The sequence below is a fragment of the Echiichthys vipera genome, assembly GCF_963691815.1.
Source record: "Echiichthys vipera genome assembly, chromosome: 9".
NCBI classification, from domain to species: domain Eukaryota; kingdom Metazoa; phylum Chordata; class Actinopteri; order Perciformes; family Trachinidae; genus Echiichthys; species Echiichthys vipera.
Window position 1 is genome coordinate 30933034 of NC_139834.1, and position 19199 is coordinate 30952232.

General features: G+C 40.9%; 1 protein-coding gene across 2 annotated transcripts in view; it reads left to right on the plus strand.

Moving 5' to 3' along the window:
* The window catches only part of LOC310951368 (rho guanine nucleotide exchange factor 10-like protein), a 121977-nt gene that overhangs the window by 87501 nt on the left and 15277 nt on the right, over positions 1–19199 (plus strand). For both annotated transcript variants that reach the window (XM_083919563.1, XM_083919564.1), the window contains 5 exons: positions 11128–11249; positions 12166–12252; positions 16391–16611; positions 16907–17064; positions 17213–17355. In XM_083919563.1, coding sequence (XP_083775689.1) covers positions 11128–11249; positions 12166–12252; positions 16391–16611; positions 16907–17064; positions 17213–17355 — 731 coding nt within the window. The remainder of the gene's footprint in view (positions 1–11127; positions 11250–12165; positions 12253–16390; positions 16612–16906; positions 17065–17212; positions 17356–19199) is intronic.

Sequence of the window (19199 nt, forward strand, 5' to 3'; positions counted from 1 at the left end):
ATTGAATTGCTTCATTGTTTAATAATGATACATTGAGTCTCTTTGTTCGGTCCTATCTGTATCTTTATGGTGACAGGAGCATGGTCTGATATAGTTATGGGTTCTATGTTACATTCACTAGTTCTGTAGAGGTCTGTTACCGATATCAAAAACATATCCAGTCTAGAATGGCTGCCATGTACATGTGACATGAAAGCATAGTCCTCTTCTCTAGGATGTAGAAGGCGCCATACATCCCCCAGACCTAATTCATCCATAATTGCATGAAGAGTTGATTTCTTGGACATAGGGTTTCTCTACTGGAAGCCTACAAACAGTCTGCCTCAAAATGCAGTTGAAGTCTCCACCTATTAAGATAATCCCCTCTGCTTTGTCTGCTAATAGAAATGCTATTGTCAGAAATTTGGACAGTCCTCGTTCGGTGCATATAGATTAACCAGTGTAATTTTTGTACCTCCAATACGGCCTATTACCATCACATATCTACCCTCTTTATCCTCATGGCTAAAATAAACTAATTTATTTAGCAGGATGGCAACTCCTTTTTTCCTCCCATTTTTGAATGAGGAGCTACTATATATCTGGTCCACCCATTCTTTTCTTAATTTAAAGTACTCTTTTTCTGCAGTGAGTCGCTCATTGCTATGGAACATTGTAGTTTTTTAAGTTGGTTGAATATTCTTTTCTCTTAATTGAACTACTTATACCCTTTACATTATAGCTGATACACTTTAAACTATACATGTATTATTATTTTTTGCTCTTTCAGTGGTTTACAAATACACCGTAAATCAAGAACAATTGAAATCATGCATAGTGACAGTGACCCAAATCCAATCTCAAAGCAAAACAGGACAAATAACATTAAAGAAACAGCAATACAGTGAACTTCCAAATACCCAACTGGGTTTCTCAGTCTTATTTTGTTGTTCAGCTACTTCAAACCTGAACATGAACCAGCCCCTGGTGAAGCCTGGGCTGAGAAGGGTGACTGCTCCTCGGGGAATACACACACAGTGTCGGAGCTGCTGTCGTCCGGCTGTTGAAGCGGTCCTTGCTGCTCGGTATGCGGGTAATACTCGGGACGTACGCGGGATTACTGAGTTCCGTCCGTTGTAGTAAAACTTGTATTCTTCCTAACGTTAATTGTTTTAAACTCCACAATGAAACTCGACATTATTTATCTCCACTGAAGAAAGCCCTGCTACTCGCTACGGATCTCTCCCGCTGTGCTCCACCTTCAGTGGGACAGTTCGCTCTCGATCTGCTCCCTCTCATCCACCCGGGCCTGGAGCCCGAGCTCCTGTTAAAGCTCCTGCTTCAACTGTTTGATTGCATCACGCACATGGGCTCTCTTTTTTTGCAGCTCCAGGGAGTAATCATGGTTGAAGAATATCGGCTCTGTTTTGTAAAGGTTCTGCCTTTGGCTCCAGGCTTGTTTTAGGATAAGAGTAATCCAGAAACTTCACAATCAGTGACCTTGGGGTGGCCGTGGGGATCTTTGGCTTGGCTGTAAGGCCGCAGTGGGCTCTCTCCATTTGTATATTCACATCAGGCATTGGTTAAAGGACCGATTGAATTAGCTCCTTCATAAAAGTCTTCGCATCATTTCCTTCACTCCCTTCAGGCACTCTGTAAATTCTTGAGTTATTTCGTCTTGACCTGTTCTGCAGATCTTTGCCCATGGCGGTCAGGTCAATCTTTCTGTGTAGCAGGTAGCGTATTGTTCTCTGGTGTCTCATCCCCGTATCCTCTGGAGTGCTAATACGTCTTTCTGCCTCTATAGTTCTTATGGTCTTTTGTTTGGTCATTTCGCCGTTGAGTTCTGGTCTGCTCATGTCCGTCTTGATTTTCTTACCTTAACTTCTCCTGTTCAGCTAAAATTGCAGACTCATGGTTGCTAGAGCTAGCACTTTCTGCGCCACTCTGAGTCTGCCTTAAAGTAAGCTGCGTCAAATTTTTGTTTCTGTCATTCGTGTGCTCCTGTTTGAGCCTCTGCCTCTCATGGAATTTGCCATGTCGAGTTTGTAAGTTTACAGAGTTTTAAGTACTTTTGTTAGAAAATGAACAGTTAACTGACGGGGCTCAGTTTTAAGCTGCTATCACCAACATGGCATCACCGGAAGTCTCCATTATTCAATTTTGAAATGGTTACTATTCCTTATAGCAAAATCTTTGTGTCAAACAACACCCCTTAGCTGGGATATAATCCCCATTTATCATGGCCTTAATACAGCTGTTGCTTTTTTCAAACAGTAACTTTCTTGACTTAATTTAGCCTGTTGCTGCCCTGTTTAGCCTTATCCCTACAGTCAACTCAACCTCATAACCTGTGTTATCAGTCAATCAACCAAGTGTATTTGTCTTGTAGTCTGTCTACTAGTAATTATATAACGTATGATGGCATGTGTTGACTGTTCTGCTGTTCCAGACAGGGCTTTCTCTCTTTCTCACTCTCTCTCTCTCTCTCTCTCCCATTTACACATAGATGCGCGCGCACACACACACACCGTACTGCAGCGGGGGGACAGCCTGTCTGTCAACAAACACTTTTACAGCGCCTCGATTCTTTAAAGTGGAGTGCTTTCTTTCATGTTACTTGTATATAAGTTGACGTTGTGAATCATACTTGCCACCTTAAATCAAACTGCAACTATTCTGTATTTCTCTGGGGCCTTTTTTTGTAATGGAAACACGGCGAGTGCAAGGCCACACCTATTGTCTCTGCAACTGCTTATTTACCCTGTCCGGCAATGTGGGAAGGCTCATGGGGGCAAACTCTGGTTGTGTTGCTCAGTAAGCAGTCACCCACCTAACTGCAATCCGGCTTTCAACCTCACTAGCTCCGTTGTTAGTCGCGTTGGCCCACCACCCAACAGCCTCCTCAAACACTGCAGACAGGGTTAAACAACACAGAGTGATACTGAATTGTGTAAATGAATTAGATGTCATTGCCATGATATACAGGTATTATATGATGTCTAACAACCAATTAGATTGCTTGGTATAAGATATTCGCTTTGTAATGTTGTAATGTTTAAACCTGTAAATATTCATAGCCTATCTGCAAGAGACAGTAGATGTACTGACATTCAGAGTGATTATTTATGTTAGCAGTCCGTTCTTTGTTAGAGGTAACTGTCCAGCTGTCAGCCATTAGTCCACCGTCAACACCAAAACACAACACAGAGGCTGTTGGCTGTTACCACTGTCAGATATATACTGTAAGGGGATTCAACAGGTGTATTATAAACTGTGTATTGATAGTCAGAGAAGATTGACACAACAGCAGCATACAGTTGCATCATAGAGAGCATCTTGACCAGCATGCATTACTGTGCGGTATGGGAACAGCATCGACATGAACCACAAATGCTTGCTGAGAGTGGTAAAAACTACTGAGAGGATTGTCAGGGTGCCCCTGCCATCTCTGCAGGACAGGATCATCAAAGACTCCACCAAACCGCAACACAAGCTTTTCACACGTATGTCCTCTGACAGAAGGTACAGACGATGCAGGACCTATAGGCTGAATTTTTATCCTCAGGCCATCAGACTGATCCACAGTCTTTGCACAGTTATTAGTTGCTGTTACTGTTTATTGATATTGTATAGTATGTATTATACACAGACTATTGTTTTCTTTGGATACTTTTCTTTACTTATCTCTCCAAAATCCTTAATTTATTTTACTGTATTTTGAAGAGTAGAAGGGAAAGCTTTTTATTGTACTGGGAAACATGGTTTTGCATATGACTATAAACTATGATTAAATTGTACACAATATACAGTATTTTGAATAGGTAGCCTGTACATACAGTCGGCTATGTGAAAGAAGGTGCAGGGAAATTTCATCATCATTTCATCAATGCACATGTGCATTATAGTAACATTTGTGATCCAATGGGGGAATAATCAGTGATCAGTCAGCAAGAGGAAGATCTGTCATTGAGGAGATAGGAGTTATAAGGACATACTTGCTGTCCCCAACCCACTTTTACCATCACTGTGGACACACAAGCAGGTGTATCTATGAAATATACTGCAGGCTAATTGATAAATCCTACAGGGGTGAACTGTGTTTTTTTATATATATATCTTATAGTCACTGTTGAATAATTATAAACTGAACACAAATTATAAACTCATTCAATAAATCGATCAAACCAAAATCAACTAAAAGAAAGTGGTCATGATTGAAAGATTATTTCCACTATCACCATCTTGTGCTCAACTCCTACAAAGTGAATTTTAACCACCGCTCCCCTGCACATGAGGTGCAGGAGCTGCATGCTGCAGGCAGACAGCAGGGAGAGGCCGTGAGGAGCGGCTTTTGAGGTAAGCAGACGTCAACTGGTTTATTTTGAGAATGTATCAGGTTTTTAGGCCATGTGTTTTACCCAGTCATCTTATGACATTGAACTCATTTAAAAATGTGGCTCTTCTGTCCAGTTGGTAAAGATAAATTGATATTTTTCCTAAAAGCTCATTAGCTAACTCAAAGCTCGTTAGCTAGCTAGTTACAGTCTTGCTAAGTAAGCTGGATAGAAAACAAGCTTTAGCAAGTTTTTCTGGTGAAGAATAGCCTTATTTAACGTTATAATAACTGAAATGCTGTTAGTCAAGACTGTCATTTCAAGGTAATATAAGCAAAGTTGCCAACTTTCAGGAATTGCTTGGGGTTAGATTAGTTAGCAGGTAGAGGTAGGATGGGCACCGAAACAGGATAATAAACGTTTACCTGGGCTAAATTATTAAAGATAGTGGTTTTGATAATCTCTGAAATTGGCCCTTTTATCTGTACTTTTATGATGTTTTGGAGCTCCTTATACTAATGTCTTTACTGTAAGTGCAATAAACCTTCAGGAGAAAAATCCCAGTGCTTTATCAATACACCTGTCTGTGTTCTAAATTCTTTCTAAAGAATACATATATATATATATATTTATACTTTATATGTTCTTGTGTGCATAGTAAAATAACAAGTGTGTGTGAGAGAGAAGGGTAAATGCTTTGAGCTCCACACTGAGGATCACAACAGGTTTCCTCCAGGTAAATCCACTGCATTTGCTACTTAAGAGATTTGATTATGAGGGTAAAAAGCCTTCATTAGTTTGTTAATAAGGTATCAATATAAACTTTACATCATGATATAAAGGAAACTGATAACGTATAATAATTAAATAATGTTTATGTAAGCTTAACTGGGTGGCTCACGTAATTATACATGAAATATTCTGTCAAATAGATGATATGGCTGGCAATGAAGTGAAAATGGAGAGACATTAATAATGAACGTGTATTTCTCTCAATTAAAAAAGCCGTAGGCAGTGATGGTGGCAGCACTGTCAAACAAACACAAAAATATGTGATTCAAAAAACACTAAAGTTAATCACTCACAAAGCTAACATTAGTAGCAAACTAATGTTGATAGTTTATGCAGCTGAGCTTAACATGCTAACCTGACGGACCTATCTGGGTGTGTTTTCAGCTGCCAAAATTTGATGCAGTCGATCCAGCGTCCTTTGTAATTATATCACAGACATTGCATTCTGCGATTATTTTGTTTAGGCTTTGCATGCAGACAAATTGGCCTTGGCAAAGACAGGTGAAATTTGTTTAATGTTGATCATGTTATTTTGGCATTTTCAAATTAAACTGATGAAATTTTGTCTTGAGATTTGACCTATATCATGACTGTTTTCATTTTTTCCCGGTTTCCTTTTCCAGCAGAAAATGGCACCTGATGTCAGCAGACAGCTAACACCTGATGTCAGGGACAGACCTGAGGTAGGGGCCAGTTTATAAAATATTACTTAAAAGATTACTCACAAGATCAGGATGCGTCAAGATGAGTTTGTTGAGTCGACCACTGAGACAGGCTAAGACGGCCAGGAGCCACCAGAGACTACACCTTTACTACTTTGAGAATAACACAGAAAATGAATGGGCATGGTAAAAGCTATGAAATGGAAAGGCAATTTCTAACCATACCTTTATGGAAAGTAAAGTTTAATCAAATAGCCAGTGGTCACCAGATCTGCTCATTAAAGTACCAAAAACGTCATCTCACCAACTCAGCTTTGTAGAAGGGGGATCCAAGAGGAAGGAGGTGTATTTCACAGCTCCAGAGCGGTTTCCAGACCGGCAGAACACCGGGTATTCTCCCGAGGTGCAGGGCGGGCAGAACCAGGTCGTCAGAGGCCAAAGAGTGGACGGGCTGTCCAACAGAGCGGCATGCAATGGGGGACGCTTTACTGTGGCAAAAGATATTCAGTGTCACGGGTCACTTTCTTCAGCTTCAAGGGGATTCTTCAGCTTCAACAGCTTTGAGTTATGAGAGTTGGTCTTTTCTTGCGAGCTCTTGGTGAAAACTGGATTTTGATATAAACTTAAAGGGTAACTTTGCGCTGTTGGCTAAAGCTTGATTTCCCCGGCCAAAATAAAACAAGCTTGTGAAACATGAGCACTAATTTAAGACGCAATTGACTGATTAATAAAATGTTATTAATCAAATAAAACACTGAACTCCGTTGAAACAAAGTCAGGCTGAAAATTACTTATAAAAATAAAGACAAAAATAAACTGGATAGATGTTACAAAATACATCTTCATATGTTGAAATAACTATTCTTTGATAGTCTAAATATATCTTGATAATGTGTTGAAATAAGATCCTCAATGATAATATACGGTATGATTGAATGAAACATGCATACAGACTGGGACAGACTTCAAATATAATCCTTGGTGGATCCTTAATGTCAATACTTACATGATATCACCACATTTCTGTAACTTTGGCAATATTGATCATAGAACGACCAGAATCGTTTCAAACAACACACATTTCTTTACAGATGAATAAAATACACATTCTAAGACTTTATTTTTCCTTTAATAGTTTTTAGAGACAAGGGTGCAATAAACTTATCATTCAGATAAATTTCACTTTTTGACAGTGTCTGTTTTTCTAACATAGGTTGGTCTGACACGGTTCTTCATTTAATGACCTTGATGTCATTTTGTGTACTCTTCAATGAGTTTGAGGTTCCTCCAAAAGATCAAAAGGTCTTGAGAGCGGAGAAGCAGTTCGTAGCTGGGTCAAGGAACAGCGATAAGGCAACGACAGGCCAGGGAGAGAGACGGATGAGATGTTCTGATAAGGCATCAGGGGCATCATCACAAAATGTGTCTCCATTCTTTTGATGACGACATATAGGGCAATGTTTCTTACAGTAATATGTAGGAAAAGCTGCTGCAGCTAATCTTACTCCTGGCTGTTCCTCCTGGCACCTCCTAGCTCCGATGCTGATGGGGTTTGCCACACTAAAAATGTGACTGTCTCAAACTAATTGATTTAAGGTAACATGTTATTGTTAAGATAAGTCTGTCGTTATTTACTCAGGGCACAGTCACAGTGTTTCCCCTAATATGGTATGCATTCAACAGCAACGCAGCACCACTGCTAACTGATTCATGCCGCTGCTCGCCAAACCCACACTCTCTACTTTAAGCAGTGTCGGGGACAAGCAAGGGACGTTCCGTAAATCATGCCCAGACATTACATATAAAGATTAATAAAATTAATTATTTGTCTTTACCTAGTGACAGCAATGTGTCCGGTGATAATGCCATAATGCCCTAAAGAAGGCAAAATGGCAGAATCTGCACTGCAGTTTCTGTTTAGCAGCGTTCTGTTGCGTACAAAGGCTGAACTTCATATTCACATCAGAACATGCTCTCCTTACTAAACACAGCTTATATTGCGTGAAGAACAGTAAATGGCTCTTGTGTAATGGGAAGATTAGGAAAATTATATCAGAAATCAGATGAGTGCCTCAAAGAGAAAGGCTTGTTCTCAGGACTCACGATAGCTATATGTTTTAGTATACCTGTGTGAAGTATATCTGTTATCTTATCTTAAAGACTAATGTTAAATTTGTTTGTGCCAAAATCCCTTTTTTCTTTTTATATAGCGAAAATTATTGGTCTGAATTTGGAGCACAACCTGCTGTTATTATGTTGCTAATGATTCCAAGAAATTGTTTCTCTGAACATTCTCTAGTCAAGTATATTTACTGACCGCTCTCCAGATGCATTCAAGATAGCTTTCAAGAAAGTTTGTGGCGATCTGTAATTTTCAAGGACATTCCATTTGAACTGTGTGGCACTTGGACATGATGTCCATGCATTATGTTACTCAACCACAAGGTAACAGCAAACACAAGTCTGTTTGGTATATTATTATTGCATTTTTGCATATTACAGTCTACCTCTTAATCTGCATTATTCCATGATCTGGGTGAGTACTCTTTTCTGATTGCCCAACAGGTGTCTGTTAAGACCATTTAATTCACATATAGTTCGGCTCAAATCAAATTAATCACATTCTAAATTCCGCTACCCAACATTTAACCAAATCAACATTAAAGAGCACAGGAGTCAAACCCTGCCCTTCCCCAGAAACGTATCAAAGTCACAGAGATGCTTGATGGCATCATTTTTCTGGCTGCTCCTTCTTTTCCGCTACAGCTTAAAGCCACTGGAACTGTAAAAGGGACTAAAATTACTACTTGTCTTGACAACTGTAAGCTTTCACTTTATAACCTTTTGATTTAGATTGCAAAACTTTAACCAAATGCTTTTATTTTATATTGTTGGCAACTGACCATGGTATAAGCAGGATGATAAACTTGTAGGTGTGTGTTAAACGGTTATATGGCACAATGTGAAAGCAAAGAAACACCTGATGTGAAGTTGAATGCTGTGCAAACCACACTACTCGTTGATTATCCCTTACTTAAAACCCAGCATTTTCTGTAGAAATTTGTAGAAAACAAACTGTTGTTGGTGGGCACACCTGAGTAGGCATACCTGCATAAGACATGTAGTTATGGGAAGGATTGGCCAGTAGTTAAGCCATCATCCTTCTCTTTGCCAGAGGCTACCGAGGGTTACAGCTGACTCCCTGAACAGATCAGCGATACACTCATACTGTAGTGTGATTGTTATTGATGATGTCTTATATCAGTATTTATAATAACAGGGAACAAGATATCAGTTGACTTAATTTCAATTTTGCAAGAATTTAAACCACAAATATAGATACAGTAGACAACTTTATGTAAAGTTACAGTACATATATTTATTACTAAAGTAAAGCACAATCCATTGTCAGGTAATATAAGGGGGGGGGGGGGGTAAAATTTGTGCCCCCATAGTGGATATAAGTAAGTGTTGTGTGTGTGTGTGTGTGTGTGTGTGTGTGTGTGTGTGTGTGTGTGTGTGTGTGTGTTGTGTGTGTGTGTGTGTGTGTGTGCGTGTGCGTGCATTTGTGTGTAAATGGGAGAGAGAGTGGGAACATGCAGCAGTGGACCACAGGTCAGAATCCGACCCAACCGCTGCAGCACTCATTTAACAAGCATGCAAAGATGAATGTGCACATTTTCTGCGATGTGTTCTTTTACACCACTGAATAAAAGTGTCTACTCTACTTCACTGTGTGGTTGTGGCGTCTGTACTACCACACATCACATCCCGCTTAAAGCTACATCCTATCAGCAACCAGGTTTCTCTCAGGGGTTTGAGCGGCTGCTTGAGTGACTCACATGCAAATTAGGGACGTTTCGGCGAGCTAGACCCACCTCATTCTGGGTATTTTCGTCGTTTTATCACAACTAGAAATGCAGCTGTAGTGAGTATCTCACTGTCTCTGTCCACATTTAAATTTTATAATGCTACGAATTATATCCAGCTACGAAAAAAAGCCTGAAAAGTCGGAGGTTAGAACGGAAGTACAGAGAGGCATTGCTATGGAGATGATACACCAGCACAGCACAGTGTTAGAATTTTTGATAGTGGAAGAACAACAAGGAACAAGGTCAAATGCCGGAAAGAAGAGTAAGGCTGCGACGTGGAAGGGTTGGGAGAGGAAAGGGTAGAAGAGGCCAAGGATACAGGACTTTGTCCAAACAGTAAAAGCGTAAATGTCAATCCTGTCTCCCACATACAGTCCTTTGCAACTTTGCAAAATCACATTTCACTGAAATTGTATATTTCATGACTACATTTTACATTTTGTATAATATATGATTTCATGCGACAATTTGAGTAATTGATTGTTTATTTATATGTAAATTCTACTCTTCGTTCCTTTTCAAGAAAATTATCTGTGACCTTGTCGTACCAACTAGGCGTCTTTTCCAGGGACTTGACCAGTGTCCTCTCAATGGCAGCAGAGCTAGGCTGCTTAAACGGCCTTGGCCAAGCTGGAGCTGCTGCGCCAGGCTACTGTAAAGTGTGACCGCCTGTGAGTGTGAGTGACGGGAGGAGAAGCTCCACAGCTGCCACTGCTCGTTGGGGAAAGAAATCGCAGAGTGACAGAACAGAGTCACCAAACACAACGCTAGTCGTTTTTAAACAAAGACAAAGTCTCTGGGGATCGGTAAAGTGTCCGGATCAGTTCAGAACAACGGAATGAAAAACTTGGAAAATGCTCCACTGGATGTTTATTCTTCAAGATAGCTGATTCGCTCATTTAGCTGTCAATCAAAAAAGGATTCCGCCTCAGACATCTCATCCAATCATCATGCAGAAGCCAAGCGTCTGGGCCAGCCCACTGTCCCATAGACCCCCAGAGAAGCTGAGCGTCCGATGGGCGGGACAAAGCCCAGCATTTATCCAATGAGTGTCTAGTTTGGCTGCAGTGGAACAACCCGTTCTACGCTTCCCCATTGAAGTCAGTAGAAGCTGAGCGTCCGACTGTGTAAAGTGCTGTGGGGATGAATGAGAAGGAAGTTGCGCCTGTTACCTGTGATAAATAGCTGATTCTGAAGAAAAGATGAAGGCTTTCTTGCTCATATTTAGTCAATGAAATGTGCACACACATAGTTCACCACTTTTTTTTGGGTGACATTTTAGGGGGAAGCTGAGCTTCCACTGCAGTCTTAGAGCAATCGCCACTGCTACACTAATAGATTGATTGATCCCAACAGTCCACATCTGGTCAGTCCAACTAGCAAAAGCCTATCACATAGGATATTAGTTATAGAAAGTAGAATGTGTCTCTATGTGTCTTAGTTTGTCTCTAAATGTTTGTGGTTGTGTATGATTTGTCTGCTCAGGACAGGAAAACACTCCAGGTTGGGAATGTGCTGAAGAAGATTGGAAGGCAAAAACTCCATTTAGTTATCCACTGTTGACCTGCAAACTTCCTATCTTCTCCTCCAAAGCCCACATACTGAGGGTGAGAGCTGTATAATTATTATTATATTATTATTATGTGTGTACGTGTGTGGACAGGGTTTTTAGGTCACTGAGCAGCCATATACCCTGGTTATATAACACATGGCTGTGAAGAACTGATACTGAGGCTGAAGACATAGGAGGTTGCAGCCTCCAACATATAAATTAATTTGGAAAACAAAAAAAGCATTAGAAGCTGATGAAATTGAGAGCATCACAAATCTTGTTAATACATTTTTTATTTCTGATTCCAGGACCAAAATTATCTGTTCTGGGTTTTGGCTGTGGTTTCTGGTTGTTAATTCTTTTAAATAACAAATAAATTCAGAACTTATTTATTAAATACATAATTGAATGTATAAATAAATAAATATATTTCGGTAATTAATAAAGGCACAAATATGGTATGAATTTAATAAAAATAAAAGTAATTAATGTGTTTATTTGTATTTATTTATTATTGTACTGCCAACCTCATTAAGATGTAGACAAATATTTTCAGAAATTAATAAATGTCGATTTGACTTATTTCCTGATGAACTTTTGTTTATTTATTTATTTATTTAATGTATGTGCTAATGTAATCTTTTACTTATATTTGTACTAATATTTGTATTTGTATTGGGATGTGTGTAATTATTTATTACAATATCTCTTTTCAGCTGTTACATTTGTATTCTGTAATGTCCTATAAATATCCTTTTGAATCTTTTGAATATCCTTTTGGGATCACTGTTGCATGTACTCCTCATCTCTTTCACCTATTTTCTTGGAATCTGTGCATTAATTTAAAAAAAGTTTACTTATGTGATCACAACATTGTAAGTTATGATGGATAAAAAGGCTTCATATCTCTTACTGTCCCTTTGTGAAGATGAACCACAGTAAATTAATCATGTCCCATTCTGTTTGTTCAGCTGCAGGCAGCTCTTCACAGTCCGTCTCAGTCCAGCCTGCTTGGTTTCTGCACTGCCAGTACATCCTTACCACAGGGTTACCTCTGGGTGAGTACAGTCAGCCTCAGAAATGATAAAAGTTGACACAGAATGTAGGGTTTTCAGGGTGCACTACTTGTTTGCACTAAAAGAAAGGGACAAAGTTAGGGACTAACCCTAACCCTAACCCTAACCCCAACCTCAACCCCAACCCTAACCCTAACCCCAACCCTAACCCTATGCATAAAAGTTAGTATGCATTGGTTTTACTGGTCCGGCCCAGCCCAGATCAGAAATGGCTGTATGTGGCCTATGAACTAAAATAAGTGACACCCCGACTAAAGTTCTGTACAGTATGTCCATAAACTTTGCATCGTATGGCCATATACTGTATGTAGTATTGCTGTCAAAGTTAACGTGATAATATTCCTCTTAGCGGCACCAATTTTTTGGGCTGCAGCCTGCAGTGACGTGCAGTCAGGGGAGGCAGGTGAGGCTGTGCCTCCCATGTCATCATGAGAGGAAAAAGAAACAAAATAATAAAATAACACAAGTATTAATATTTGTCCTCTGGACTATGATTTTGGTGTGGTTCTTAATGTATTTTGACCATTTTTATAGTAAAAATTGCAGAAAATTCTGTATTTCCTGCTTAAATAAACGGAGTCTCTTTGGAGACGAGAGGTGAGGCAGGCGGCGATAGTGAGCAGCCTGATAGCCAGCAGGTCACGGTGAACTCTAACCTGTGTGCAAAAAGTAAACACAAGTGTGCTGTGCGACGCTGTAGAGCTTAGCGACAAGGTGTCATTTCTCGCCCTGAAAATAATAAATATACTAAGACATTTTCCAAAGCTGGACTTTCAGTCAAAGCAAGAAGTCATTTACAAGTAAAGGTAAGACATACTGCAATATACAGTGGCACTGGTGTTTTAAAATGGTTTTCAGCATCCCATTATCTCCTATTCTCTCATCCTATCCTATTGGCATTCTACTGTATGTTTGTAAATCTGACTTGTGAGTCAGTGCCTCCCCAACCCCAACCCTCACTGCACGTCACTGGCAGCCTGAATCTGGAAGGAGCCAGCCAGCCCGCTCCCAGCTCTGTGTGTATTTATGTGTGGATGTAGACAGTGTTTACCTTCATTAATTAGCCTTAAAACAACATCAGTCTGCTACAGTTAAAGCACAGACACCTCTACACACACCAGACAGCTTGGTTATAACGCAACTGTATGCAAAAGTGTATTGTCCCCGACATGCACAGGCTGCAGTGTTTCACTTAAATTCGGAAATTAGTGGCTAATGAATTGCTCTGAACTCCACCTTTAATTTGAGCCTGCATGCATATCCTTTAAGCCTACATTGTTGAAACAGAGGAGATAACCACACACAGCAACTGTACGTGAGGAGAAGAAAAGAGAGAAGAAGAGACCATAAATGACAGCAAAACAGTAAAGACTCTCACTGAGCTGAAATTTAAACACTGTGCTGCAACGAGGGTTTTTACGGTTTAATTAAAAGCATTATTGTTGCAATAAATTAGCATACATTTGCATAAAGCAGCATATTTTTCCACTCCCATGTTGATACATACTTGATAACTTGAAAAATATCCCCTTAGGGTACATTTAGATTAGACAAAAAATATGTGATTCATTTGTGATAAATCACGATTAAATATAAATTATTTGTTTACAGCCCTACTATATATATACTGTATACAGGATATCACTTACACTGTTTCTCACACTGCTCTGGTTTGATCTTGGTCCATTCTTCTTAAGTCTCTTCCACAGTTCAGTAACTGGAGTGGGTTTCTTAGACATTACTTTGCTGCTAAGGATTTTCCAGAGATTCTCTATGGGGTTTAGAACTGGACTCATTTCCTTGTTTCAATATTCTGAGCTTCAGTGAACTGCTGCGCCTGTTTTACAGTGTGAGTGGGGACATTGTCTTGCATGAAAATTGCAGCTGATTGAGAGACAGTTGTAGTGAAGGTATTGCATGTTGCTGAATGAGGTTCACATAAACATTTACATTCACCCTGCCATGTAGCTGTACAGGAGACCCAACTCCGGCTGCAGAAAACATCCCCCAAACCACTTGGGACACTTCCTCCTCCAAATTGAACTGACTTCTTTACACACTTTGAAACACTTACAGAAATTTCTTAGACGATGAGACACTGGGCCTCATTTATCAAACTTGCGTGGAAACGGGTGCAGATCTGAGCGCAGAATTGGTCATAGGAAAGGACCCTCGTGTGATTTATGAAACATTCGTATCTGACCAATCTCAGCGTACGAATGAGCAGGCCTTGATTAATGCAGCGGCTGAATTCGATCGTCTTTAACATGTTACGCCCCTAAATATTCCTGGTTCGGAGGCCTCGCCCACTGAGGTCAAACATGGAGAGAAGGAACGCAGGTTAGAAAAGAAACTTTTCCGACACAGAGATCGGCATCCTGACATCTGAGATGGAGCAAAATAAGGACGTGCTTTTTGGCAGTCTTAAGAGTGGAATAAAAGGGGCCCATAAAAACGCTGTATGGAAGAGAATAACGGAGGCAGTCAAACAGAGGCAGCGCTCCACTGTGATCCGAGTGCGCCTGTGCGCACTGTTGGACAGGTGTGCCGTATTCAGCACCCCTACCGTGAATTGCACCCCCTCGCATTATAGGTGATATTCAAAAGATCCATTTAATTCATTTTGTAATTATGGCTGCAGTTTATTTCCACAGAACATACAAAAAGGGGTTGTTTCGTGTTCGCTATTATCCAAGTTTGTGATTTTAAACTCTTTAAAATAGTTTAAAGACTGTAAGTAACCAGTGTTCTGACCGTTGTGGGTTACCTGTATATAAACTACTCCTATAGGTGGAGATTTGATCGTAGCTCCCGCTCACGTCCAAATTGATAAAAGCCGACGTTTGCCAGGAAATGGTCGTACGCACATTTTCTGCCGTATGTTTGTTTGATAAATGAGGGCCACTGTGAGCAGAGACAGATCCTTGTCCCGTTCAGCACTGAATTCCAGCTGCAGTGCTGAACTGATTCCCCATTGAGAGTCTTCTCATAATTCTGCCCTCTTGTGCACTTGTTTTATGTGGACGATTGGCCTCCCTTTGGCCTTCATCTGGACTATCTCAGGGTTTCAGTAACCAGGAGAGCTGCAGATAAATAGGGTGTGTCCAACAGGGAAGTCCATTGTCACCAGGTGCAGATTACACCAATAACTGGGAGGGATCTGAAAGTGTTCTCTAATTTTGCTTATTGTTTTGTTTTTTTCCTACACAAAATAAAGGTTTGTATTGAAGTGCCTTGGTTATTTAAAAAAACATGCTAGTACAGCAGTTCTATAGACACAGCAGATATTCTATAAAATTCTGAACAATAAAAAATAACAGTATTTTAGAATAAATCAAATAATAAATCAGGGTCTTAAAGGTATTATCATAATAGCAGACAAATTTGTCATTTTTATCTTCCTTCTTACAAAATGAAACAATCATTATTCCATCAGACATTGTGGTGTACTCATCTGTGATGCCAAAGTAGACATTCCTAAAAGCTTATCTTTGCTCATCACATTTAGTTAAAGTTGTACTCTGATAGAACTTAAAAGACAATTAAATAGATGAAAATCTTACAAAGAGTGAGTTTTAGAACAATGGTGATTGATCATGTGACCCACTAATGATAGCACTTGTTGCCTTTTTGCTGATTATTCCAATAACTGTGTCTGTGGTGACATTTGCGGGCTAGATCTAAATACACCTCCATGTTAGTGACACTGCTGACAGCTGTTTGTCTGTCGGCCCAGTCACTAACAAATATGCTGCGTTCACTTGTAATCCAAAATCAGGAACTGCCAACTTCTACAAAAGACCACAAAAAAAACCTCAACACACATAGTGACCATGAACGTGAAAAGATGGAGGCTCTGAAAGAACAGACTCACTTGCAATTACATCTTACTGACAAAGAGGCCGCTAGAAACAAGGGATCTCAATTGTTATGGAGTACAACTTTAATAATATTTAATTAATTCTTGAGGAAGTTAAGCTCTCTTTAGTTTTCTTTTTTCATGTGTATTTGTTTCTTTTTACACACTATTGTGTGCCTATTTGGTGAACTATTCTGTTTATTTTGTATGTCTTATGGGCATTTATTTACTGAGATATGTTTTTTTTCCCGTGGACTTCAGGTTGCTGGTGGAGAAGGCAGCTTCAACCATGGTCAAGTGGAGATATTCTCCCTGAACCGAGCCACTCCTCTTCTGGTCAAGACTGTCCCGCTGAGGGCCCCAGTCCTCTGTCTGGAGTATGTGAAGGAGCCGTGTCGCAGCACGGAAGAGAGGGAGGCTGAGAAGACCCAGTCTGCAGCCAAGATAGGAAACATCATCTGTGTTGGCCTGCAGGATGGCAGGTCAGTCATTTGGACCAGCTCACTACCTCTGTACCAACTGATTCAGGGCACGGATATTTTGGCCTTTCTACTGGTCCTGTCACTCACAAACCAATTACAGCACATTATTTATTGAACTTGAAAGGCATTGGTAGGTGTACTTTTTTAAACTTGGGACAAAGCTACATCTTCCAGTCTTTATGCTATGCTAGGCTAACCACACCCTGATTCCATCTCTGTTCTTCCTTAAAGCTTGTCTCACATTTTCTGTGTAGTATTTTACTTTTCAGCGTGATGTGTTTCCTTGTTTTCCCAGCATCTCCGTGTACAGCAGCGTGGACACAGCTGTTCAGTGCCTGCTGACCTTGATGAACCCTGACAGCTGTCCAGTCCTCTGCCTCAAACACTCACTGTCTTTCCTCTTTGCTGGATTGGCCAATGGCAAAGTAGCTGTGTACCACAGAAAGACTGGAGGTGAGTGCTCACTGAAGAACATCCCACTGACAGGATGCTGGTTTGCATGTCAGTGAAGAGACCATATTCACTATATTGCACTGCAGTGGTATTGCTGGAGCAAATAATTCTGAATAGGTTCTAAACTATGGATCACTGTTCCTCTCAGAGAGACTGTGGGACATGGACTCATGCAGGCTGGTGTCTCTGGGCTCTGAGCCTGTCTTTAGCCTGCTGACACTAGAAGACGCTGTCTGGGCCAGCTGTGCCAACCAAGTCACTGCCATCCAAGGATCCAGCCTCCACACACAGGTATGCCATTTCATCTGCACCAGGTAGACAGTCCTGGAAAAGGGCTGTACTAGTTTTTTTTTTTTTTTTTGAGAAGTTTTAAAGAGTTTCCATATTAAAGAATGTTAGTCTTAGATTAAAGGTGTTCTACATTGGTCAGCATCAACACTGAAAAAACAGCTTTGGAAAATCCAGCCTTGGGGTCCTAGCCTTTTTATTATTTGGGAGCACATTATGAAGGGTTCTCTTAGGGCGCACTCACACTGTCCATCGTGACCCAGCACATTTCCCGGGTAAAGTCTAGTTTGTTTGACCAGTGTGAGTGCAACCGTACCGCGCCTAGGAGCAGTACGCTTGCCGGCCACGGACCGTTTGGGAGAGGTGGGCTTTTGTAAAGCATGTTTGGACATGTAAGAGCACGAGCGTGCGCATGTGTACGAGCACAAGGCCTACGGCGGTTCTGACATCATTTTATGTGCGCCTGTTGGGACATAGAAAAAAGAAGGAGGGACCATGTGCGGACATTTAAAACAATGGCGGCGAAAGGTTCACGTTGGTGTGATGCGGAGGTGGAGTGTTTACTGCAGATTTGGTCAGATGAAAATATTAAAAAACAGTTGGACAAGACGCACAAAAACTCTGAGGTCTATGGAAAGATTTTTAAACAAAGCGACGCTTCTCGATGATGTCAATCAATGCGTGTGACGTGTTACGGCGTTATGGCGCATAGGCAGGCAAGAAGCATTCCGCCCAGGTAGTGTGAGTACAAAAGGGCCTGGCTCGCGGGGGGAGAGGGAGGGGGGGACAAGTACCCTAAAGCACGGGGCACGGTACGGATGGACAGTGTGAGTGCGCCCTTAACTGCGCATTCACACCGGGAGAGATGGAGACGATTAAATCGCCCGGAACGTGAGTATCGCATCGCTTGCTCATATTTGTCACATTTTTGATCATCGCTTCATCGCTTCAATCGCAGGTAGCAGCCGAAGCGGCTAACCCCCGGATCAGCCTACTCTGCTGTTTTGCCAAGTGGAAAGTGATGCTAGTGCTAACAGGGATCTAAATGCTTTTAAAAGAACAAAAATTAGCTCTCAGAGGAAGTGTGGCCATCAGTGATTCAACCTCTGAAGCAGTACAGGCTGCTGCCCGATCTCTGGTAGATCAGACCGGGATACTCGTGACTCTGCACTGATGGCTTTCTTGTTTTTCTTCTGGATTTCTGGTGGCAGACTAGATGCCCAAAGGCACGTCGCTGCCATCCACAGGTTATAATTATATCCACAGGAACATTCTGGTGTCCTTGATGTGAAGGACTGCAACAATGGCGACTTTGGTGATCCCCTGGATGTTTCATGGAGAACTTCGATGACGCTTACCGCAATCTCAGTGCTGATTGGCTGTCGTGGCTCAGCGTCACGTGATGTTGCTTGAAAATTTCTCAAGTTCACTTTGAGCGACACACGATAAGGTGATGGACGCGATCATCGCTTCACAGTGAAAAAACATCACAAGGGTCAGAGGGTTGAAACATGAATTTTCTTTTTCCTCTTCCTTCTTTGTTGTATCACCCACTCACAAATTTGCCGGCTTCCGCCACACACTCTTTTTAGCATTAAGCCATAAAGTCCTACAATCCTGGTTGCAGTTGCCATGTTTGCTTCCGTAAACACCTTCGTGGTGGGATGTGATCAAGGACCAACTGTGCATTTTCCTGTAACTTCACAACTTTAGTATTGTTTTGGCCGATCATCTACAGAAGGCGGCGTTATTGGAGCCTGAAAACAGGATCTTTTGAAACCGCGTCCCAGAGTGGGAAGATTTGAAAACGTTGTGTCATCTGTATAGTGAAACCTCATACTTTGTTA